General features: G+C 51.1%; 1 protein-coding gene across 1 annotated transcript; it reads left to right on the top strand.

The window, feature by feature from the left end:
• The first annotated feature begins 22199 nt into the window (after positions 1 to 22199).
• LOC125757793 (uncharacterized) lies at positions 22200 to 22846 on the top strand. Its single transcript, XM_049413954.1, has 2 exons — positions 22200 to 22600; positions 22729 to 22846. Exons 1-2 carry the CDS (start codon positions 22200 to 22202, stop codon positions 22844 to 22846), a joined length of 519 nt encoding a protein of 172 aa, XP_049269911.1.
• Positions 22847 to 26003: the final 3157 nt, after the last annotated feature.

Genomic DNA, 26003 nt, shown 5'->3' with positions numbered 1-26003 from the left:
GTCACCTAGCGGGCGCCGCCGACAGTACGTGCGGGAAGCCGAGCAGACGACAGCGCTTTGTACAGCTTTGGTGTGAGGAGATGGATGAAGTTCGCGGCTGCTATTTCCCCTTCGTGCGGGTGCCAGCCAACTAATTCTGCACTGGCAGCTGCAGGAAAGGCGCGGGCCTCTACAAAAGTGGACTTGTGCACGATGTTTGTGACGAACGAGCGCTTAGCTAAGCGCACGTCGCCGATTTCGAACGACGGCATGAAAGCCTGGCGCCGACGGTTCGTGCGCGACAGAGCGCGCGAATCGAAAAAACAAGTATAAAAAGGTGCCGAGAGCGCACCCCTTACCCTCTCCGCATAAGACGCCGCCGACACAGCGAACGCACGCGAAAGATCGGGATATTCGAGAATTCGAGAAAGCAAAGCAGCGCCAGCGGCGCCGTCTGATTCCGCAGACGAATCGGTGAGAGGATCTCGCCCTTTCCCTAGCTTTCGCTGTGCTACGCACAGACGAATCATACGCACCTTCCCCCTTCCCGAACCCAGGCGCGAGCCGATACAGGCAATGCAGGCAATGCAAGCGCGCGGCGACGGAGGGTCAGTCAGTGAGAAGTTAGTCAGCGAAGCAGTCATGTCGTTCTAGTGATAGCATCGTTCGCTCGACCGCAGAAGGCGTGTTGTTTGATGATCTAGTGCTGTGAGTAAAGCATCAAGAGATGACGCCGTGGTAGCAGTGACAAGTTTTGAAGATGGTCGCCGAGGAGACATGTGATGACCGACTGCGGAGGAGAACGAACGTCCGTGTGGAGTGAATCGTCATGCCGATGAATATCAAAGGTGTGTCGCGCAGACCAGCGTAACAAGACCCAGCTATGAGGTGCACCTCGTGGTGAACATCCGCTTTGTTTTGTTTACAAAGGTGACGTCTCAATCACTTCTTGTTCTTTCTGAAGTCAACCATTGCTGCATTTCTGTTTCTGTAAAGAATAAATATAGAACTTAGCTTGTAATAGCGTGGTACATGTACCGCGCTAGTACAAGCAAAGTTCATGGATGACCAACTCGCCCGAACTACAACACTTCTGAAATATAGAACGTTTGAGCGAAGTGCCTTTGGGGGGCACGGCGGTCGAACCGAACCAACAGATGCTCAGGCTTATCACTTTGGTCGTCTACCAGTGTCAACATGATCGAGTGCATCCAGCGAGCACCGATATGGCAGAACGAAAGCATTAGAACAAGAAGCGAGGTGTTAACTCGCACAATGACGAAGCGGCTCGCCTTGGCCAACGAACAGCGGCGATCCATTGCTTCCGTCGTTCTTGCTCAGGAGGCCTTGCGGTAAGTAAAACCGTGTTCCGGGCACGTTTTTTTTTTTAGGTGTTTGAGCACTCCACTCCACGTCAATTGTTATTCGACATCCCTTGAAGTTTCTGCCACCACACATACGACGAACGTTGCTTATTTCACTACGCAAACATGAACAACGCGGAAACACACGTACAACGACGTAGGAAACCACGGCGGCCGTCTGCTTGCTTTCCCGAGGGTAATGACCGAGTTGCCGCCTATGGCGCTTCCGTCGGCGCGCACTAGGCGTATAAGCGGCAGAGCGCGCGTTCAAAATTCAGTCAAGGGCGTCTTTACTTCGCTTTCGCTTGACTTGACGCTTTGCTGACTCGAGTAGATGCGATGGAAACAACAGTACCTTCAATCAGCGTCCCACCACTCGTTGAAGGCAACGTTACCCCACCCTCACCGTCGTCGGCGTCAACAACAGCAAGCAACGCAGAAGACAAGGCTGAGAAGAGATGAGCATACGACGCTGAACGCAAGCGTTTGAAGCGAGCTGCGGACCCGGAACTTCGTGCACGAGAAGTTGCTGCGAGACGGCAACGACGGGCTGCGGATCCTTCACTCGGGGAACGAGAAGCAGCTGCGAAACGGCAACGACGGGCTGTGGATCCTGAACGTCGTGCTCGAGAAGCAGCAACCGTTCGTGAACGTCGAGCAGCGGATCCATCACTCTGGCAGTACGACACTTCTGCGAAACCCAATTACGCAACATTCACGCGATACCCCCACCACTATGCGACGCATTTACTCTAGTTCCCCCCGTGGGAAGACGCGGGCGACATTTTTTAGGGGCGAAGCTCCTTAAGGCGGCGCCCGTTCGTCCCTCGTATTCGTAGTCGTAGTAGTCGTAGTGCGTAACCAGTCTTACGCTTTGACCTCCAAGGTGGTGCCGGTGGGAGATTTTTCCTGTGCGTTGTTGAACAATAAAAAATTCGCAGCGTGCGCGTTAACTAAAAGCCGAATTCTTCTGTCTCTCATTCCCCATTAGCAGCCATTGGCATGTTCCAGTAGGAAACGTTAGTAGAAGTAGAAGTGTAAGTGTTAGCTAAAAGCCGACTTCTTCTGTCTCTCATTCCCATTAGCAGCCATTGTTTACCTCCAAGGTAGTGCCTGGTGAGATTTCTCCTGTGCGTGATTAAACAATAAAAATTTTGTTCAAAACGCCGTTGATTGATGAAATAAACCAACGAAAGACGCCAGATGTTTTGTAAAAGCAAAACGAAAGAACGCCAGATGTTCCTAAAGCAAAACGAAAAGACGCCAGCTGCTTAACGAAAGACGCCAGATGTTTTCTAAAGCAATGGTTTTCTAAACAATGAAAATTCACAGCGTACATGTAAAATTAAAGTGAGCTGCAAGTCGTCATAACTCATCGAACCTTTAGTATAAACGCGCCCGATCTCACGTCGGTGATGATGTACTGGGCAGAATTCACGGAAGATTCACGGTTTACCGATGAACCTCCGCAGCTTCGCCCACTCATCATCATTCACTCCGTGGATATGCTGTGATTTTTTTCCTTTATACTGGCTGCCTCACACAGTAAGCCATAACCTTCCTACAAGCCACAGGACTGGATGTGCGGCTATAGACGTCAGACTCTGGAGTTTCCAAGATGTGTGGCGCCACCTGTCGGAGAAGTATTGAGTAGTGCATAGACCGACTCTCTCGCATAGTTTGCTATGGGACCAGGTGCAACTAGCGAGTGCGAAACAACGATTGAGCTTGATATCGCGTGTGTTTGCGCATTTAGCACTCAGAACGAGAGCTGTGAATTGCTCTCCGCTAGTCGGACGCGCCACCGAACCGTCGTGAAGTGCTTGCTGGATAATTCGCCTGAACGACGGCGAAAACAGCAGCAGACGAGAGCCCTCCGCACGCTGCGAAGAAACTCCGCAAAAGACGCACTGTTGCGTTGTGAATTGCCACGGACGTAAAAGACTGAATAGCAACGTTCAGTTTCACCGATTTCCATAGTTGTCGTACGAAGAAGAAAGGCGAGAGCGCTGGATACGGGCCGTTGCGAGCGTGTTCGGTAAGCGAAGTACCCGCGTTCTTCACAGCCGGTGGCATGAATGTGCGGCTCTGCTGTTGTTTCGCGTAGCCCTGATGCAAAACCGTGGTAACCTTGACTATGAAGCTCAGCAGAGGCTCTGACCGCGGTGCTTGTCGTGTAACACGAAGTGAGCAGCTAGAGGCAGACTGGAGACGCGTGATACGCACACCGCGACGAGTTGGTCGTCACAACACAGCATCGCAGACGTATGTACGTTTTGAAGGCTCAGAGTTCTGGTTCTAACTAGCTAACACCACGTGCGTCATACAAGTAAATCGCAGAATGTTGGTCGTGACCCCTTTCAGGTTTGTTTCGCCCGTGTCCTCCGCGGTTGCCGTAGCTATCTCGGAGGCCACGGTTTTGCCTTTGGTTGTACCCTGCGAAAGTGGACACGCACGTATCCCCATTTGCAGTACATACAAACGGAAGACGACCATCAAGAGACCATTTGAGGATGCGTAATAAAACACTCCAATGCACAGGAAGCGAGAGATGAATTAAGGGAGAATGGAACTGAAAAGGCGAAAATCGCCGGGGCCATTCGCCCCTGATGAACCGAGTTTTGTACCACTGATCGTAAGATGCATAGCTAAGTAAATTGATCGTGTATGTAGGTACTTTATCGCTGTGGCATACGTATATACCCGATTTTAACGCATTTAGGCTCTAGAGAACGGATGTCGGAGGGCTTGCCTCGAACTTGGTGTCGTGTGATGCTCGCTTGTACTTGCGAGTTGCAGCGCGCGGGAATAACTATAACTCATTTTGTTGTACTCGCAGTTCGCTTTGATCTTCCTTTGTTTCTGAAGCGTGGATTGGCGGAAGAAGCTTTCCAGGTCCTTGATTTTCAGGAAACCGCGCCTCGACACCAACGAAAGAGGAGGGTTATATTGCGGCCTATGCACATTCGCTTGCGGGCGGCTCTCTTTGCACTACCCAGTTAGGGCCAGGGCTACGATGAGGGCGCTGGTGGCGGTGTTTTTCGCAGCGCCGCCTGGGCAGAGTCTGACGTCTATAGCACTGCCCCAACTTCAGCGGACTGTATGTACTCGTCTCCTTAACCTACCATCGCCATTCATTACTCTTTTAGATGCGAAGTATCTTATGGCGGAGTTCAATCCGGTCGTGGTGGTGGTGTGCGGCGTGACCACCCTTACTGCGCATGCGCATGCCCTCTGCGCTTCCCCTCTCCCCCTCTCCACTTCCCCTTCCCCTCTCCCCGCGGGCTAGACATGCCGAAATTGTCTCCTGCACAACGCCGCGATGAGCACCAGCGCATGCGTGTCCCCTCCCCTCTCTCTCCTCTTCTACGCTACCCCCCTCTCGCACGCCTGCCGACTGCTTTCCCCGCTCGCCCTGTGAGAATTAACGGCCAGGCTAGAGGGAAGACAAGAGGCGCGTAGCGTTCCTCTTCGCGTTCCACGACGCGAGGTGGGTAGCATGCCCAAAGAACGCCAACGGAACGCGATCGTGCAAGTGCTCCGGCTCGCATCGCCTCATGGTCCCCTTTAGCGGGAAATGGTGTAATTTTTCCTCCCCTTTCGCCTCCGCCGGTGTACAGTAGCAGGCTAGCGCATGCTATCGCTCAGGCCGGCCTCTCTGCCTTTCTGTAAATAAGCCTCTCTCTCTCTCTCTCTCTCTCTCTCTCTCTCTCCCTACATGTGCCTCATCAACATTTTGATAATTACGCGAGTACTTGAGATATTAATGCAATTACTACTATTTAAATAAACATCATTAACGAAAAAAATTATTCGTGGCTAGTCCAGTCTATTGGGAACAATGCGTACTAGGTTCGCTCCGCGTAACTCTGTTCCTCTTTTTTTTACATGGTCCTGCGTGATAGTTGGGACGCCCTCTCTCTAGTGCAGGTAAATAAACGAAGCACTGCCTAGGCAAAGGCGCATATAGCCAATCGTGTACATACACCATAGCTTTGTTTCGCTTGGGCCAACACTTATGCAATGCTCAGACAATTCCCGTACAAAAATGTACGTAGACAGTCCATAGATTGTCTAAAAATGTGTTTAGACAGTCTATATACTGTCTAAATCCATTTTTGAAGGGAAAGGCAACAGCATTAAGGCCAAGTGAGAAAAGCGAATTTTTTTTCAAAATGTCTTTTTTGGTTTTGGTCATGTTAAATGCACAATTTATCGCCCATCATTTTGCTGCATAAAGCTTCTGTCTACGCAGTTTATTTCCAAAGATACAAGCAAAAATGACAGCAAAAATGAAACAGAAGATTTATAATCGTTGTATAGCGTTCTCCACATGGTAACAGACAATTGTTTTTCCTTTTTTTGAAAATTTTCTAGATTATATTTTGGTGAACAACTTTCATTTAGTTTGTGGCGGTGACTTCAGCATAAACATTTTCATGGTCGCGCCGTAGAGGCGCGCCCAGTCGCTCCTCTACGGCATTCAGCATGGGTAGACTTCGGGCATCGGAGCACACACGTAACCGCTCGCGGTGCTGAAGGTAGGTAGCTTGCCGTTGGCCTCGTTGGGAGTTGGCCGCGTTACCATGGCAGAGACTTTGACATTTACTACAGCGATCACAAGGCAAGTGTAGAGTCGTCCGTAAAAGTGTGAGTGTGTGCGTGTAATCAACGGCTACATGATCTAAAATAAGGGCTATGTAACTTAACGAAATATGTCGTCATTCAGGTTCAACGTTCAAAAAGGCCGCGGCTACCTTTGCCTGGCGTTGCTGCTGCAAGGCTGAAGGCACAGTGTAGCTGTACCTTCTGTTATTCGGTGGTTTTGCTAAGGTTTCCCTACAGTTCTGCTGTGGGTTTGGCTAGCTTACCTCTGGAACGCCTACCGCAATCTGGAACGTCTATGGTACCCTTGGTTAGCGTCCTAGCGCTCCGTCTCTGGCAAGCTTACCTCTGGAAAGACTACTACGCTCTGGAAAGTCTCTGGAACGCCTACCCCGCTGCAGAGAGACGGCGCGTGCCGGTTCATGATGCCGATATTTTCCGGATTCAGCACACATTGCGCCCGGCTTAAACAGCTCGGCTGTTATAAGAACAATCATAAACAAGCAACCAAACTGCATACGCATCGCATCGGGTCGCTCAGCATTTCTTGGATTCCTAGCGTGGTCGTTCGCTTTGGAGTTTGATTCAGTTTGCCTAGGAGAAAGCTGCATGTTCAATCATCTTTCCTTAAGAATGGCGCTTTGATATTTTGCATTTGATTTGTAACCTGATTCGCTCTAGCAATGTTCATGGTTTTAGTGTTCGTGGGAAGGAGATAAAAAGTACTACCGTATGCTGATGACCCAATGCTCTTTTGTGCAGACCATTCTAGTGTTATACGGTGGTGTCCACAATTGGAGAACTTGTAACTGGTCATGGTGCTCCAATGAAGTGTGTAAAGGTCTGGGACTGTGGCTTTGGCCCATGGATATTCAGGTCTACTCATTTCCAAGGTATTGGATGGGCCTCTGCGCCACCCAAAATACCTTGGCGTTCTATTGGATGCAGTAAGCTAACCGCACATTACTGCAAACAACGTGTACCCAGTCCAAAGCGTTCGTTATGCCTAGGTTTTTATTCTTCGTAACACCTCATTCTTTGGCAGAGCTAGAGTGCGCAATATATCTTTGCCAAGTACAATATTCTAAGCACTGCAAACACAACTGTTCCACGATCTTTGTTTAAAATTTTCACCGAATATTTGCTATCTTTATTTGGTCATCACACAACGAGCCGATGAGTAAGAATGTTTCAGCACAGTTTGGGAGGTGGTTTTCAATAGGCGCACATTTTAAGCAAAGTTTGAACGAGTTTCGCTGGCGGCGGCATATTTTCGCACTGTGCCGCCGCCAGCCCCTTGTTCCCGAGGGAACACAAATAGGCCCTCGATGGTGCGGCAGTCGCGTGTGCATTTGCATGCCCCGTTCTGTAATCACTGATGCCCTCTAGATCGTTGGCTTGTCGGCGATCAGCCGTTTTTGATACGGAAATGTTATTTTTGTAAGGCGAAAGCCTTAGATGCCTCATCGAATGCAAAAACTAACCGGCGTCCCGCGTCGGCGGCGTCGACGCCAAAACGAGTGATGCGAAGAATCATCACGTGATGACGTCCCCGTGTGACGTCATCTTATTTCACAAATGGTCAAAATTCGTGACGTCATTATGGCGTCACTATGACATCATATCACGTGACGTCACATGACGACGTCATCACATGACATCATCGCTTGGTCAAAAGTATGCCGGTCACGGAGGCAGCTAGTGCAAAACCAGGTGAGGTGCCTCCGATCCTGAGGCAGTTCAAAATCCCGTGAGGTGTGGAAAGCCTTCTGTGAGGTGCGGGGCAGAATAAATACATCGACTGAGAAGAGAAAGCAGATGGCTTTCGCCTTGGTGTTGTTTAGGCGAATACATAAGGGACTCTGTGATTTTTGAAGGCGTCGCTGCTACCTGTAGCAACTGAAGTGTTGCGCAGCTAAACACGTGGATGACGGTATAAATCCCTGCATGAAACAGTTGGGAGGGAGCATTGCGCAATTGCGGTAGAAAGAAAGAAAGAAAGAAAGAAAGAAAGAAAGAAAGAAAGAAAGAAAGAAAGAAAGAAAGAAAGAAAGAAAGAAAGAAAGAAAGAAAGAAAGAAAGAAAGAAAGAAAGAAAGAAATGCGTCAGGTACTCACACGGTTGCCCCCACTTCCGATGGGGCGAGGGCTCGTAAATTTCTTTAAATGGGAAGCACTTCTTAGCGAACCTTTGGTACGTTAAACGTTTCTGTCTATGTATCTATCTATATATCTATCTATCTAGCCGCCTACGTCTAGGTGCTCGCATGACCGCCTCCTTAATTTTATGTAGACCAAAATTGGCATGGGAGGGTAAGAGGATTTGATGAATATGACTGTCGGGTCATAACATGAATGACGTGAAAATCCTGCCGCGTACGTCGTCAAGCCCATTCTTCCAGACACGTGTGGCGCATACCCGTATACCAGGAGCCGGGGTATACGGGTATACGCCGCAGGTGATTGGCAGTTTATATCTACCCAGGAACGGCGAGAACAGACATTGGTCATTTAAATGCGAGAGCGTTAAGAGAAACCGACATCGGCAGTGTTGACTCGACGAATGGAAAGAATAAAAATCAGGATCCCAGCAGGAATCGAACCCAAGCATTCTGCGTGGCAGTCAGGTATTCTACCATAGAGCCACAACTGGTTAGGAAACACAGCCTATGCAGGCGTAATGGCGGTGCAACATCACGTGTGGTTGTGGGGCTGGCTATATAATTTTACAAGAAAGCACTAAACACTACTTATGTACTCCTACGATAGCGTTTCATGCGAAGCAGTCAGAAAGTACTTCTATGCCGTATTTTATGCCCTTGAACCAAGCGTTACGAGGTGGATCGACATGTTTTAGATGAGAAGCAGCTTATGAACGAGGCCTGTCCTCCCGGCGTGTCCAGTGCCTCCCGTGCCACTAGATGTTTGGAAGAAAGAAGAGAACGAAGTGCTGGCACGAGAGGAGAGCGCGCGCATGGTGTGCAGAAAGGAGTGTTTGCCTGACATATGGACGTGCGATAGAGCGCTCGCTCCACTGCGGCGCGTGCTGTAGTATAAATCATGCAAGGTACCCACTACGCCATAAATCATGCAAGGTACCCACTTCGCCATAAATCATGCAAGGTACCCAGTACGCGATAAACCATCGTCATTCATGCAAGCTACGCACTACGCAATAAATCATGTAAGGTACCCTTAGATGCGAAGCAGCTTATGAACGAGGCCTGCGTCCCCGGCGTCGCGTCGACTTAGCCAGTGCCCCAGCCAATCCGGAGCGGAGGGCTCGCGAAGCCGAAGCGAAACGGGCGCGTTGGCATCGCATTCTCAAACTTCAAGCTGCAACCTTTGCTATGAACGCTTGGCCGCCACAAGCCAGTTTACCCCGTGGTAACTTATCTGACACTCCTTGCTTAAAACTCTTAAAGCCAAAAGGATCGAGGGGACCCGCTTTCGCGGTCTCGAATCGTACTGCAATTCAAGATCAAGGAAGCGTTTGCCCTTTTGCTCTACGCGAGGTTTCTGTCCTCGCTGAGCTCGCCTTAGGACACCTGCGTTACCGTTTGACAGATGTACCGCCCCAATCCAAACTTCATTCCCACCCCTATTAAATGAAATGCAAAAATAAATGTGTGGGAAAAAACCTGTTCCTGCTAAAGAATACCAGGTTTAAAGCCAATTGAAAATAAACGACAGGGGGTTCTAAATATACCGGAAGCGCAAGTTTTGTGGAAAAGCCAATTGGAAAAACAAAAGTAGGGCAAGCGGTAACGCATATGTGGGTCCTAAGACTTTGGGACGGCGAGCACAGATACCTGCTGGGCGTTTTTTTAGTAAAAGACAGACACAGGTTGGCATCATCATGCCATCGTAGTAAGGAAGTAAAAGAAAGGAAAGGTAAAAGTAAAGGTGGGTAAAGGCGGGTAGTGAAACGTAGCGAGAAGCAGAGAGGAGAGGAAGGGTCCAAAGAGTCCGAAGGTCCAAAAGTTGTAGACAGAAAAGGTAGGAATGTAAAAAGAGAGGACGGGAAAGAAGTAAAGATGGAAGGTAAAAGAAAGGAAAGAAAACGAAGCGGAAACGTCATTTCAGTTCAGTAGTGCGAGAGAGCACTGCACTGGCATCTGACGAGCGGTCCGTAGACGTAAGTAGGCGATACACTGGGGTCCAGGAAGGAAGGTCTGTAGTGGTACCGGAGGTCCAAGAGCCAGCAGTAGTTGGTCCACGGCCGTCAGTGACGAGGAGGAGAGCCCAGGATCCCAGGAAGGTGGTGAACAGTAGTGTCGTGGGAGCAGCAGTACAGCCACTCCAGGTATGGCCGACAGTGTAGCCTGCTCTCGAAGATTGCCTGCCACGCACAAGTAGGGGACGACTCCCCGCCTTTCATGGCCAAAGGTCTTGCGCTCTGGCGAGGCAAACCTTCTCGAGCCAGGTTTGTGTAACAAAATGCGTGAGTAGCATGGGTAGTGTGTTAGTGGCATATGTCGGGAATTTGCTCACTAACGGTGATCGCTAGTCGAGTAAGAAGAGCCCTGTTTTGGCTACTGACCAGGACGGGGGTTCTGTCAGGATCATATAGAGCATCCCGAGCGTGTAAGCGGTCGGCTATAGATCGGGTGAGTGTTCACTCGCCGTAATAATGTTCGAGTGCTGGGGCCAGCTGACCGCATGGGCAGAGAGGCTCGGCAAGGAGTCCAAGCCGATGGAAGTAATGGGGAAAACGCCCGTGTCCCGTGAGCAGCGTAACCAGGTGCCTGGTCGGAGGGAAGAAGTGGGGCAAGCGCGCGAGATCAGGGACCGAACTTATATAACTCTGTGCACGAGTGAGATTCTCGCCATTCGGCGGCCCAGCGAAGTAAGGCCTCTCTTTTCAGGCGCGCCTTAACCGAGCGTAGAGGAGGAAGGGCTCTTCGTGGCAGCCCTATTCGACAGGAGCGAGAGGCAAGGAAGTCTGCAAGCTCATTGCCGAAAATGCCTCTGTGACCAGGGATGTGGAATAGACTGAAGTGGCGAACAGTGGATATCCGCGCAATACGGTCTCGCATCTGTTTTATGCGAGGGTCAAGGCAGAAAGGGTTTTGCAATGCCTGTAAGGCCTACAGACAGTCCGAGTATGTATACACCGGGTCCCGAGATTCGCTGGCGCTTAGGTGTTGAAGGGCTTCTGCAAGCGCGATGGTCTCTGCGCAGTAGGCACTTGTGGCCTGATCCACCCGGAACCTGCCGATATTTAAAATAGAAGTGCCCCGTCCCAGAATAACGTACGCCGCCCCAGCCGAAGAGGGCGTATATGCGCCGTCCGTATAGACATGAATGCCCGGAAGGCGTGCCGTCGCGCGAGCCTGGGCTACAGTTAGGCGGCGCACGTTGACGACTGGTGAAAGCTGTGTCGGGTGTTGGGAGCATTTATCCATCGGCAGGGCTAGTGTAGTTGGATCCCACGTTTGACCCACCGAAATTATGAGGCGGCGCAACGTGAGGAGGGTGAACTGCTTATTCAAAAGCTGCAACTCCATTTCTATAGGAAGAGCGTGCATGAGCACTTGGAGCGCTGCCGTTCGGGTTGTTTTGTACGCTCCTGTGAGCGCCAACAGTCAAACTCCCCGCCTGACACTGTCCTCGGAAGAGGTCGCGCAGGCCCGACCGGCACAACCCAGAAGGGAGACCGGGGGCCCATCGCTTGGCGCTAGAAGCGTGGACAACTCATTGGTTCGCTTCCCGCTCCACCGAGTAAGTAAAGAAACGATGAGAGTAGTGGTATTTCGCTGGCGGCCACGAGGACCCCGCCGAAACGAGGCCGTATCCCGTGACCTCCCACTTATGCTACACCTCTCATGTCTCTTCGCAAAGTCAGACTAGAGTCAAGCTCAATAGGGTCTTCTTTCCCCGCTGATTTTGCCATGCCCGTTCCCTTGGCTGTAATTTCGCTAGATAGTAGATAGGGACAGAAAGTGGTGTTGGCGATATAAAATTACTTAAAAGAACATAAAGTGCTAAGCCCTGCCTGCTGCACCGAAGAATCGCAGGCTGCCGAAAAAAAAGAATAGGACAAGATATGTTAAAGAAAATTTTTTGATAAAATAAAAGAAAATAATGAAAAAAAGGGGAGTACTGTAGTGTTGTTGTATTTTGTTATATTAATCCTAGGTGGCGTCACTTACCCTAACGCACTAATATACGGCGCCACTAAGGGGTTACAGGTGTATATATATAGTGTGAAGAAGAAGATGCGCCTCCATCCAGCAGCATCGCCAACGCTCGGCTCGCTCGGCTCGTGTTTCGGATCGCCGCTGTGCCTCTGGACGCTTCTTCTCGCTTGCTTGCCGCTGACGACCATTACGTCTTTCAACGACCAATAAACCTCTTCACATTTGGTGGAGGGTGCTGTTCATCCCCGTCGCTACACCCTGGAGCTGCGTAGCCGGACGCTACCGCCGATCATGACTGACCACGCAAACCCACCGGCGCCTTCGTCCCTGTCCGTCACCTGCACCGGGCTTCCTCGGCTCCGGGACCCAAAGGTCTTCAGCGGTGCAGATGAGACCGACGTGGAAGACTGGCTTGACCACTACGAACTGGTGAGCGCGCATAATAAGTGGGATGACCCCGACAAGCTAGGCTACGTCATATTTTATCTGACTGGCGTCGCCGAATTGTGGTACAACAACCACAAACAGAACATCCCCACATGGACCGTCTTCAAGACGTCCTGCTCTGAAGTATTCGGTCGACCAGCTGTCCGCAAGCAGCGCGCAGAGCAACGCTTGCGCGTCCGCTCACAGCAGACTGGAGAAAGCTTCACAAGCTATATTGAGGACGTCGTCGACCTTTGTCGACGTGTCAACGACACCATGCCCGAAGCTGACAGGATCAAACAAATCCTGAAGGGCATTGACGATGGCGCATTCCAAATGCTCTTGGCTAGGAATCCGGGCACAGTTTCAGAAGTCGTCAGCTTGTGTCAGAGCTACGACGAGTTGAAGAAGCAGCGCGCTCTGACTCGGCAGCCTCCACGGGGTGGCGAGTCGCTGTGCAGTCTCGACACCATGCCTGACCATTCGACGTTGCTTCAGCAGGTTCGAGACTTCGTCCGCGAGGAAGTTGCCCGCCAACTTTCCTTAATGCCTTTTACTCACGAGCCTACCACCCGTCTGCCCACCCCGCTCCGCACTGTTATTTCGGAGGAGGTTGCCCACGCTGTTCCCCTTGCGCGCCGCGAGCCGCCTCCATCCAGCCCTGTTCACTACGCGCGTGCATCGGAGCCTGTGGCCGCTCCTGTCGCCTATGCGCAAGCCGTGCAGCCTGTAGCCGCGCCCCTCACGTATGCTGACGTTCTGCGTAGGCTTCAGCAACCACCTTACACTACGCACTCGCAGCCCACGCAACCGCCTGTCTATCCTTCCACTTGGGCAGCACCGACAATCGCCAATCCATGGAGGACGCCTGATAATCGACCGATTTGCTACGCCTGCTACACTCCTGGACACGTCGCCCGCTATTGCCGCCGTCGCCCCCAAACTTTCGGCGACCGTGCCCGCTCGTCGCAAGCCGGAAGCCAGCCCTTCCTCCAATACGTTCCTGGCCCATCACCGCGCGATGCCCCTACTCACCGCCCTGACTTCCAGCCGCAGCGCTCACCATCTCCTCGGCGGCGATCGCCGTCCCCCATGCGTCGCCGGCCCGGACCCTCCGACCAGGAAAACTAAACGCCGCAGTTCAAGAGGCAAGAACTGCGCCATCTCCGAACTGTCCAAGCCCTCACTCCTCCCCAAATAACGTGGTCGCCATAACTGTTGAAGGTGTTCGTACTTTTGCCCTTGTGGACACCGGCGCCGCCGTTTCTGTCATAGCCGCTAATCTCTGCCGTGTATTACGAAAGGTAACGACGCCGCTTTCGGGACTGTAGCTCCACACCGCAAGCGCGCAGCAAGTGACGCCTCTCGCAGCCTGCACTGCAAGAGTGGTCATTGAAGGCAATCTGTACATCGTTGAGTTCATTGTCCTTTCTGCCTGTTCGCATGACGTCATCCTCGGGTGGGACTTCCTATCCCGCCATAATGCCGTCATCGACTGCGCACGCGCCGAAGTTGAGTTTTCCCCATTGTGTGACGCCCCATTACTTGACGCTCTTCATCAGCCGCCCAAGCTGCTCGTTCGTGAGGATACCGACATTCCGCCTGGCACTTTCGCACTGGTCCCTGTTTCCTGCAACGCCCACACCGACGCTACAGTCTTTTTCACGCCGTTCGATGTCTTCACGAGTCGTAGAGCTCTGCCGCTACCTTTCGCAACGATTGACATCGCCGCCGGCAGCAGCAATATATTCGTCTTGAATCCGCTCTCTGCACCTGTCACGCTGCTTGCAGGCGAATGTCTCGGCCGCGTGGAAGATCTCGACTCTTCGTCTTTGGTTGACGTCCCGGATGACTGCTGCGACCCACCAAATGCCCTGTCGGCACTCGGGGAGTCATCCAGTGATATATTTTCCAGTGCCATCGCCGATACCCTCACCCCTGCCGAACACGCTGACCTACTTGCTCTTCTGCACGAGTTCCGGAATTCTTTCGATGTGTCGCAACCTCAACTGGGCCGCACATCGCAAGTACAACATTACGTCGACACCGGTTTACACCAGCCGCTGCGTCAAAGACCATACCGCGTCTCCGCTGAAGAGCGCCGCGTCATTAACAACCAAGTCGAAGACATGCTTCGTAGAGACGTTATTCGACCATCGCACAGTCCCTGGGCGTCTCCTGTCGTACTGGTGCGTAAGAAAGATGGATCTATCCGGTTTTGCGTGGACTACCGTCGTTTGAATAAGATAACCCGCAAGGACGTCTATCCTTTGCCGCGCATTGACGACGCCATTGACACCCTTCACGGAGCAGAATTCTTCTCGTCACTGGACTTGCGGTCTGGCTATTGGCAAGTTCCTATGGCTGAAGCCGATCGCCAGAAGACTGCGTTTATTACACCTGATGGCCTATACGAGTTTAACGTCATGCCCTTTGGACTTTGTAACGCGCCTGCTACGTTTGAACGACTTATGGATAATACACTACGTGGTCTAAAGTGGTCTATGTGCCTGTGTTACCTCGACGATGTCGTGGTTTTCTCCCATGATTTCCCTACACACCTCCGTTGCCTCAGGCACGTTTTGACTTCTCTGACCAACGCTGGCCTTCAGCTTAACCTCAAGAAATGCCGCTTCGCTGCCCGGGAGCTCGTCATCTTAGGCCACATCGTGTCCAAACAGGGCGTATTAACTGACCCTGCAAAACTTCGTGCAGTCGCGGAATTCCCTAAGCCCACGACCATGAAGGAACTTCGAAGTTTTGTAGGTCTATGCTCCTATTTCCGGCGCTTTGTTCGCAATTTTGCATCCATCATGTCACCGTTAACCCAGCTGCTTCGCGGCGACGTGAACCTCTCCTCCTGGTCCTCTGCATGTGACGTAGCCTTCGCTACACTGCGCCGCCTGCTCACTTCCCCACCTATTCTTCGTCACTTCGATCCGACGGCTCCTACCGAAGTACACACAGACGCCAGCGGGGTCGGGCTTGGCGCTGTCCTCGCTCAACGAAAGCCCGGCTATTCCGAATACGTCGTCGCCTACGCTAGTCGCACGCTGACGAAAGCCGAAACGAATTACAGCGTGACTGAAAAAGAGTGTTTGGCTCTGGTGTGGGCGCTTGGAAAGTTCCGGCCGTACTTATACGGCCGCCCGTTCGATCTAGTAACCGATCACCACGCGCTTTGCTGGCTCGCCACGTTGAAGGACCCTTCTGGCCGCCTAGCGCGATGGGCACTTCGCATCCAGGAGTACGACATTCGCGTCGTATACCGCTGCGGACGCAAACACTCTGACGCTGACGCCCTCTCCCGCTCACCTTTACCGCCAGATCCAGCGTGCGCAACCACATGCGTCCACCCCTTGTCATCTCTCGATCTTGACTCCATTGCCACCGAACAACGTCGTGACCCGTGGATCGCTTCTCTTCTTGATTATCTATGTGGAACATCCACCATTCCTGTATCTCGATCCCTCCGTCGTCAAGCTTCCCATTTCACCATCCGCGATCAACTGCTTCATCGCCGCAACTACGCTGCCGATGGCCGCCGATGGCTACTGGTCATTCCACGCAGCTTGCGATCACAAGTATGCGCCTCTCTTCACGACGATCCGCAATGTGGCCATGCCGGGGTGTTCAAGACATACGAGCGCCTTCGCCATCGCTATTACTGGCGCGGCATGTACAATTTTGTGCGGAAATTCGTGCAGTGCTGTCCTGACTGCCAACGACGCAAATCGACACCTTTACGTGCGACCGGCGCATTGCAGCCGCTTCCATGCCTTGCCAAGCCATTTGATCGCGTCGGCGTTGACCTCTACGGTCCCCTTCCAATGACCGCAGATGGCAACCGGTGGATTATCGTGGCTGTCGACCACCTGACACGCTACGCCGAAACTGCAGCTTTGCCTAGCGCTACCGCTCGGGATGTCGCCTCTTTCATTTTACGTCACTTTATCCTTCGACATGGCGCCCCTCGAGAGCTCCTTAGTGACAGAGGCCGCGCTTTTCTCTCCGAGGTCGTCGAAGCTCTGCTCTCAGAATGCCACGTCATTCATCGGACAACCACAGCATACCACCCGCAGACTAACGGGCTCACGGAACGGTTTAACCGCACCCTGGGTGATATGCTCTCGATGTACGTCGCATCTGACCATACCAACTGGGACCGTGTTCTCCCTTATGTAACATTCGCATACAACACCGCGATACAAACAACTACCGGATTTTCGCCTTTCTTTCTCCTTTACGGACGCGAGCCTTCACATACTATTGACACCCTACTTCCCTACCGTCCTGATGCTTCCGAGTGTCCACCTGTCTCCGAAGCTGCTCGACAAGCCGAAGAGTGCCGCCAGCTCGCCCGCACGTTTACCTCGCAAGAGCAGCAGCGACAGAAAGAAAACCGCAGCACTTCACTTCCAGACCCTAGCTATGCCCCAGGGTCTCTCGTATGGCTCTCTGTCCCATACCAGACTCCGGGACTCTCCTCGAAGCTCGTTCCAAGGTACGAGGGCCCTTACACCATCTTGGAGAAAACCTCTCCAGTTAATTTTCTTATCGAGCCAGTTTCTCGATCGGATGACATGCGCCGGCGTGGACGTGACATCGTCCATGTTTCCCGCCTCAAGCCATACCATGAGCCTCTACCTGAAACTTCTTAGGTCGCCAGGATGGCTCCTTTTTCAGCGGGGGCGATTGTGAAGAAGATGCGCCTCCATCCAGCAGCATCGCCAACGCTCGGCTCGCTCGGCTCGTGTTTCGGATCGCCGCTGTGCATCTGGACTCTTCTTCTCGCTTGCTTGCCGTTGACGACCATTACGTCTTTCAACGACCAATAAACCTCTTCACAATAGTATCAATAAACATGGCCGGGCAGTTAGTCGCCGGCCCAGCCGAACGTCGCGTCGTCATATCGTTACTCTCGACATGGTGTCAGAAGTGGGGCCTGCATCATAGTGAAATTGCCTCTGGGTGAGAAGAACAAGGACAGCGAGCTACCTGCGGCGACCGGCAGGAAAGCCATGGTGGCCATGGTCGCTGGGCCCAACTTGCAACCGCCACCCCATTTCGACTTTGGGAACCCAGCGGCTTGGCAGAGGTGGCGTCAGCAGTTCGACGACTCCAGTTTTGCAACGGGTCTTCATGCGGCGGACGATGAAGTTCGCGTCAGAACGCTGCTATACTGCATGGGCACCAGGTCACGGGACATTTTGTGTTCATTGCAAGTACAGGACGAAGACTATTCAAAGTACAGCGTCATCGTTGGTAAGCCGGACGGATACTTCTTACACCTCGCCAACGAGCTGTACGAGAGCGCACGGTTCCACCGACGTGTTCAACAGGCAGGCGTGACAGCTGACGCGTTCTTCACGGCAGTGGGAAATATTGTGAAACGATGCAATTACTCTGCACGGGACATACACTCTAAGCCAAAATCGAGTATTTGGGGATTATTTCTGCCACACAACAATAATCGTCATCTGGCTTGCTCGCGTTTCCTTTCTTGAAAACCCAGCTCTCGTCACTTTCCTGTCAAGAATGCTCTGTCACGCTGATAACGCGCGCGCCGTTCGTGACCGGGAAGTGCCGCGACCGCGGTGATAACGCGAGGAAAGCACGCGAGGTGGATGACGATTGTTGTTGTGTGGCAGAAACACTCCCAAAATACTCGATTTTGGCTTAGAGTGTAGGGGAGCGACTGGTCCGCGATCGTTTTATCGTTGGCCTTCGTGACACGAAGTTATCAGATAAGCTCTGCCGCAATCCAAAGCTTACGTTAGATGAAGCGCGCATTTGTGTCCGTCAAGCAGAAGACGCAGAGAAGGAAAGGGCAAATCTTTCAGCATGTTCGCCAGCGGTGATAACGCATCACGAATCGATAAACGTGGACGCGGCGAAAGTCGTGCAGAACCACCCACAGCAGCGAGAGACGCGCAACGCAGCTGCCCCATGGATGCATGTTTCTTCGCCTTGTGGTTTTTGTGGCCGGTCCTTACATTTGCGCTCAGAGTGTCCCGCACGCCGAGCAACCTGCAACAAATGTGGAAAGAAGGGCCATTTCGCAGTGGTTTGCCGGGCTAGCAAGCAACTTTCTGTTGCGGAATTGGGTGCTGTCGGTTCGAACAGCGAAGAGCGGGCCAAGTTCGTAGATGTAAAAGTGGACGGAACGCCTCTACGCTTCAAAGTTGACAGCGGCGCCGAGGCCACAGTCGTCCCCAGTACATTTTCTGGAATTCCGCCATAACTTGAGCAGCCGGAAGGGGAACTTTCAGGACCGGCGGGAGAACCGCTGGACGTGCTGGGAACGTTCACCGCCACTCTGCAATGGAATAACAAGTCGGCAACGCAACGACTTTACGTGCTTCGGGAACAAGTCATGCCACTTCTGGGATTTCCTGCTATCGAAGAGCTGGGTGTGGTCAAGTTCGTGCATCCGGTGGTCGAGACGCAAGGCAACCAGGCGGCATCAGACAAGCTGTTCTGTGGTTTGGGCGAGCTGCAAGAAGCGTATACTATACGCCTAAAACCAGATGCTGTTCCATATTCGCTGCTAGTCCCAAGACGTGTGCCCATCCCTTTACGCGGTGTCGTGAAGGCGGAGCTTGACAGGCTTGGAAGCGGAGGGCGTGATCAGATGCGTGACTAAGCCTACTCTGTGGTACGCCGGTATGGTCGTCGTACCGAAGGCATCCGGCTCATATCGCATCTGCGTCGACCTCACCAAGTTGAACCAGGTAGTGCTGCGTGAGCGCCATATCTTGCCCACCGTAGACCAACTTTTGGGACTACTGGGCGAGACAGCTTACGCGTCTTGGCTCAGGTGTTCTCGAAGCTTGACGCTACATCAAGTTTTCATCAAGTAACACTGGCAGAAGAGTCTGAAGAATTAACATTCATAACGCCGTTCGGACGTTATTGCTACCGTCGACTGCCATTCGGGATAACGTCCGCCCCCGAATACTCTCAGCGCCAAATGAGTTACATTCTCGAGGGTCAAGAAGGCGTCGTAAACATGATCGACGACAGTTTGGCTTTTGGCCACGACCATGCAGAACATGACAGCCGGCTCCAATCAGTGCTGGCTCGATTGAGAAACGCCGGGCTGAGCCTGAACAAGTCAAAATGTCAATTCGGCGTCACAAGCGTCAAGTTCCTCGGCGTAGATCTGCGGCAGCGGTATTTCGCCGGACCAAGACAAGCTTGCTGCTGTTAAGAGCATGGAACCCCCTGTCGACGTCGGTGGCGTCCGCAGACTATTGGGCATGGTAAACCACGTGGGACGGTTCTTACCCCATCTGTCAGAGGTGACGGCACCCATTCGAGGACTGCTCAACAAACGAAGTGACTGGGCGTGGGGACTGGCCCAGCAGGTCGCCTTCCAAAAGTTGAAAGACATGATGTCGTCCAACATCTGCATGTCTAACTACCACCCACTGTACCCGACCATCGCATCCGCAGATTCCAGTTCGTTTGTCTTAGGTGCCGTTTTGCTACAAGACCAACCGAACGGAGAGCGCAGAGCCGTGGCCTACGCATCGCGCTCCCTCACACCAACAGAGCAAAGTTACAGCCAAACGGAAAAGGAGGCCTTGGCAGCTGCATGGGCTGTCAAGCGCAGGGTTGCCAATGGTGGCTACTTTTCGCCAAATTGGCAAATTTGGGAGGCCCGCGCGCCCTAAACTTATGAATGGCGACATGGCGAATTTCTGGCGATTTTCGGCTTAGGTCTCCACTGAGTAATGCATCCTAAGTTCAGTGTCTTTCCAATGAATGAGCGGCAACATTCCCGGTATTTTTCTTGGTTTTAGAACAACGAGTAGAATGTGGACATTACGCGTCATTCGGTATGTCCGTCCTGTAACTCGTGTGTATTTCCTCAATTCATCTAAATGCAGCAGGTACTCGAATGTCCCCCAGCGACATTTATAAAAATGTAAGTCAGCGGACTGCCTCACAAACCGCGAGGGGGCAGTGGTTGACTATAAGTATATAGCTTTAGGTGATTTAAGCTTTTCTAAAGTTTCGCTTCTGAAGGGTCTAGACGACGGGTTGGCCGCGTGTTCCGACCATTTGTTCTGCCAAAGCTCCAACTGCTCTGAATAGCTTGGCGACTTATTCACTGTTGCAGTACCCCCAATTTAGCTTATTTATCGAGGCATTTTCCACTGTTCTCGGTGAGCGTGTGCAATGAAAACAATTGCTATGAACATTCTACATTGTCTACCTGTTCATTATTAACGCATCGGATTGACACGTGTAGATATAAGTGATTATAAGAAAGGGTCGGTGGCGTCCTTTATCATATCCGTTCACACTCAAAAAGTGTAAGTCTCAATAATGATCGGTTCCTGCAAGAATTCTGTCGTGTTACCGTCAATGAACCTTTTAATCCTTTTAATTCATATAAGGTTACGTAAAGCTGTCTACAAACAGCGCTTTCATGGTTTTCGCCCAAGGTTTATCACACTTTTACCTTTGAAACGAGCCGACAGGGATGGAAGGATATCATGAGCGCTTCATTAATTCACCCTTGCGCCACCACGCACATCTTGCGGCTAGTCGGAGAAGCAGCACCATGCACTCGCATGGTGAAGCGGGCGAACAACTGGCATTGAGAAACGTCAATGTAATTTAAGGGTCTTGGATGGTACTGTATTCTACGGGGCTATACGTGAGTGGAAAGTTTTATTACTATGTATGCCGCACATATCTAGGATGGCGACTTTTTGGGCGAAATTTGCAAAAAAATGCCGACTTTTGGCGACTTTTTGCTCGTCGTTTGGCGACATTTTCTCGAAAGTCAGTGGCAACCCTGGTCAAGCGGTTTGACGAGTATGTCCGGGGCTTAGACTTCACCATCGAGACAGATCACTTACCGCTCACGTCCCTGCTTGGTTCCATGGATGTTGATGCTTTACCACCAAGGATCCAAAGGATTCGACTGAAACTCATGAGGTACCAGTACACGGTATTGTACGTTCCAGCGAAGCTACTGGCAACGGCTGATACCCTCTCAAGAGCCCCCGTCACATCAGCGTCTCCAGCAGAAGGAAACCAAGTGGAGTTGTACGTCAGTGAGGTCGTCAGCAAAATCGTGGAAGGCGCACCAGTTAGCCGTAAAGCGGTTCGTCAGCACCAATTGATGGATGGCGAGTGCGTTACCCTCGTGAAGTACTGCAGGCAAGGTTGGCCTCAGAAAAACAAAGTGCCATCAAACATCTCGAAGTATTGGAAGTACCAAGGGGAGCTGACAGTGTGCAATGGACTGCTCCTTAAAGAAGAACATCTGTTGTTTCCGGAGGCTCTGCAGAAGGACGTCTTGGATTCACTTCACAAGGGTCATCAGGGTGTGAACCGATGCAAGGCACGTGCGCGTGATGCTGTTTGGTGGCCTCATATAGGCAAACATATCGCGTCTATGGTGAAAGCATGTGAACGTTGTGCATCTACCAGGGTACAGCGTCTCGAGCCTCTCCTGCCAACACCTTCAATGGAGTACCCATGACAACAAGTGGGTGCAGATTTGTTCCACTTGGAGGGACAAAATTTTCTGCTGCTCGTGGACTACTATTCACGCTATCCAGAGGTTATCACTCTACGCAACACTTCCAGCCAAGCGGTGATATCGGCTATCAAGAGTGTCATGGCTCGATTCGGCATACCGGAAGTGCTTCGAAGTGATAATGGCGGGCCCCCAGTTCTCGTCACACGAGTTCTCAAGTTTTGCCCAGAGCTATGGGTTTAGACACATCACTAGCAGTCCTGGTTATCCTCAATCGAATGGTGCGGTGGAACGGGCTGCTAAGACTGTGAAGGATCTTTTCCGCAAGAACAACGACCGGTTCATGGCACTGCTGCCGTATCGTGACACGCCAGGGGTCACAGGGTACAGCCCGTCCCAACTTCTCATGGGGCGACGGTTACGGACACGCATTCCCAGGGACCCGACCAAGCTGTCACCGGATCTACCACTTCCAGACGTCGTCTTTCAAAAGGACGCCGCGGCTAAGGAAAGGCAAACTCGGGACTTCAACCGTCGGCATGGCGCGAGAGAGCTCCGGGACCTCTCTTCAGGAGACGAAGTGTGGGTAACTGATGCGGAGTGCCGGGCCCAAGTTCTTAGCCGGGGCCAGCGTCCCCGATCCTACATCGTGGAAACTCCCAGCGGAGTTATACAACGAAACCGACGGCATCTTGTGCCTTATTCCCCAGATCTCAGTGCGTCATCCCCAGTCTCCCTTCCGAGCTCGAGCCCAAACCAGGAGCTCAGACTCAGCCAGGAGGAACCATCACATTGCCAGCACGATACGAGTACCGGCGCAGACCCTGACAACATACCCCACAAGGTTACCAGATCCTGGAGGCGTGTGGTCCCACCGAAAAGACTGAATTTGTAGATCTTGGAAAGAGAGATGTAGTGTTGTTGTATTTTGTTATATTAATCCTAGGTGGCGTCACTTACCCTAACACACTAACAGACGGCGCCACTAAGGCGTTACAGGTGTATATATATAGTATCAATAAACATGGCCGGGCATTTAGTCGCCGGCCCAGCCGAACGTCGCGTCGTCATATCGTTACTCTCGACAAGTACCACCACCAGCGAAACGACAGCCAAGCGAGCGGACCAGCAAAATCAGGGTATTTCTTTTGTATATATAACCTGCTATATCTTGTCTTCGTCTTCATTGACAATGATTCTTCTTTTGTCTTCTACTTGTTCTGCAGGCTTCCTTGTATGGCCTTCATTTAGTCCTCACTTGAAGCCTCTCCCTTGGAGTATTCATCTGTTCATCTGTGTTGACAGCTTTTCTTTTTTTCCCCTATTTACGGTTTCTTCATTCTTGCCCAGGCTCTTACATTTGACGCTTGATTTCAATTGTGACAATTGATGACAAACTGGTCCGAATTGAGAGTTCATGTAGTCATTGTTGTTTATTTTTTTTTTGTTTTGCTTTTTTCTTCTTTTTTCTTTTTTATATTCGTTGTTGTTCTTTCTCTCTCTCTTTTTTTGTATGCACTTGTGCATCATGTTTTTGTCTTTTTCTTTTCTTTTCTTTTCTTTTCTTGCTTTTCTTTTTTTTCTTTTTTGCCCTTTTGTCTCATTTTTTTCCTGTTTATGCCTATGTATAGGGCTTGTTCTCTTTTTTTCTCTGTTTGTTTTTTTTTCAAATTCGATATAGAGTATTCTATTGTTGTGACATTGTTCAAGTTTACATTAGGCCAGTGCCGTCCCGAAAGAAACGGTTTATTATTATTTTCTTTTCTTCTTTTTTTTGTAAATTCGCAGCCACGAACATGCCACTGATGTCAGGCCTTTTGAGGTTCTCGGTTCACCGAGGTTTTTGAAGTTCACCAATAAGACATATGCGGCCTATGTCATACTTTGAGCAATTTAGTATTGCTTAAATCCTTGCAAACTCAGTAATATGGAGTCTGCTGGGTGGCCGAAGCCTTCGGATTTCACCTGGCTCACCTCTGTCTCACAAATGTGGTTATCCAACTGCCGGCTCCTGAAATTCAGGGCCTTGATGGTTGGGATGATTTGATTGAAACCTCCCCCCATTTTCTTCTTCTTTTTTTTTTTGAAGAGGAGGGTTCGTTCATGGATGATGGGACGTATACAGATAGGGACATATGGTGGACTGTGTTTTTCTCCGTGTAGCCATTGGTGTTTTCCTGCTTTTTGACTCCTTTCCTCTTTTTCATCATGTGACGAAATCGCCGCCGGGATTTTATTATTGATTTTCTTTCTTCTTTCTTTTGTTTTTTTTTTTCAATTTGCCTAATTATATATATACTGTTTTTACATCTTATTATTTATGATTTCCACCATCTCCTCAAGGACGGCCACGACCTGTACATTGTTGATGAGCTCATGTCTTCTTTGTGTGAGATTTTTACAATATTTCTTTAATTTTGTTCTATGTGTTTCAGTTAGTTTACAATTATTGAAATAATGATCTATATCTACTTCCTCTATATTACAGGGGCAGATTCTGTGGCGTCTTATCATGAACCTGAACAGATAATGAGGAAACCGTCCATGTCCTGTCAAAATTTCTGACATCTGGTGATTTGCAACGAACTGACTTGGAATTTGATTAATATGTTGGAACCAATTATGAATATCAGTTTGGCTTGATATTTTGTCTTGTTCCCACAATTGCTACTACTAAGTGGTTATTAAAGTAAACAAAAGAGGCTGAAGATAAAAGCACCGCCCGTAACTGTCTGCCCAGTCGGCGACACCTCAACAGGTCGGTGCGGGGATGGGGAGATGGGAATGAAAGGTAGAGAGAAGGGACACAAAGAAATGATAGTGAGTGTGACGTTGTCGGAGCGGTAATCGTAACGTGCCCGCTGCACACAGTCAAGTCCGCCATGCAGGCCAGGAGGAGAAGGAGCGCCGCACCAAGGTCAGCCGTTGTCGGGCCAAAAAAAAAAAAGCACCACACACAACGCGAGTGCGAAGCACTCGCCACAGCACGCAGCCGCGGCTCATGAGAAATCAAAGTCCGTTGAATTCGTGGTGAAGTAGCAGGACCTTGTCGATATTCATCAGCTCCTCTTGTCTAGAGGCGCTCAGAGAGCGCGCAGAGCAGGGACTCGCCACGAACAGTGTCGACGAGTTCCTATTCCCGAAGGCGCACGGTACTAGCATCAAACGTGCCCACAGTGCGCTACTGGAGTTCCTCGTGTCCACAATTGCTCCCACTTTTGATATATTTTAACACGAAAGTGTTTTATGCCGGGGTCCACCAAGACTTTCATGACGTATTTCCGTCACGGAAGTACGTCAGCAAAATGAACGCCATCTTATGGCAAAGAAAAAGAAACTAAGAAAATGTTCCGTTGGCGGCAATCGAACCCATGACCTCTCGGTCCGCGGCGATGGCTAGCGGGCGTTTAGCCCGCAGAGCTACCGCCAAACACATTACGGAGGCGACATCAACGCGCCTTTTATCTCTCACACTTGCCTCTCACAGTGCTCTTGGATGGATGGATGCTAAGAGCGTAACGGGGCGGTGACATCTGTGCCACCAGGCTCGAAAAAAAAAAACAATACAACGCGCCGTTGCAACGACCATCCCATACGCTGTGTTTCAAATACAAGTTTAATTTCGTCAACGCTTTACAACACCGTAAGGTGGCCGCTTTAGCGCAAGCCTCGCTCATAGCATCCATCCATATCTACAAATAGCTCTCCGACGCTCGCTGTCGCACCGGGTTCGCCGCTTGCCCCGTGAGAATTAGCGGCCAACCTAGAAGGACGACACGACGAGCGTAGCGTTTCTCTTCGCTTTCACCACGCTTTGAAGGAGTGCATATCGAGCATTAGTGTTTATTATGTGCTTGTTGATGCCATCTTTGTGCGGGATTTGCCATATGCGGTGTCCACGTATATGAATTACTTCAGCTACCGCAAGGGTTAAATCATGATCATGGGCGTTTGTCGTCGGTACGGAGATGTGCCACTAGGGGTC

Source organism: Rhipicephalus sanguineus, chromosome 3 (assembly GCF_013339695.2).
Source record: "Rhipicephalus sanguineus isolate Rsan-2018 chromosome 3, BIME_Rsan_1.4, whole genome shotgun sequence".
NCBI classification, from domain to species: Eukaryota; Metazoa; Arthropoda; class Arachnida; order Ixodida; family Ixodidae; genus Rhipicephalus; species Rhipicephalus sanguineus.
The sequence above is the reverse complement of the archived record's forward strand: the minus strand, read 5'-3'. Positions and strand labels throughout refer to the sequence as shown.

What these genes read in the sequence shown, in the direction of transcription:
- LOC125757793 (XM_049413954.1), top strand. Translation starts at nt 22,200, where the DNA reads ATGGCGGGCCCCCAGTTCTCGTCACACGAGTTCTCAAGTTTTGCCCAG. An exon ending in CTCTCTTCAGGAGACGAAGT is followed by an intron (nt 22,601 to 22,728) that starts GTGGGTAACTGA and finishes CTTATTCCCCAG; the next exon opens with ATCTCAGTGCGTCATCCCCA.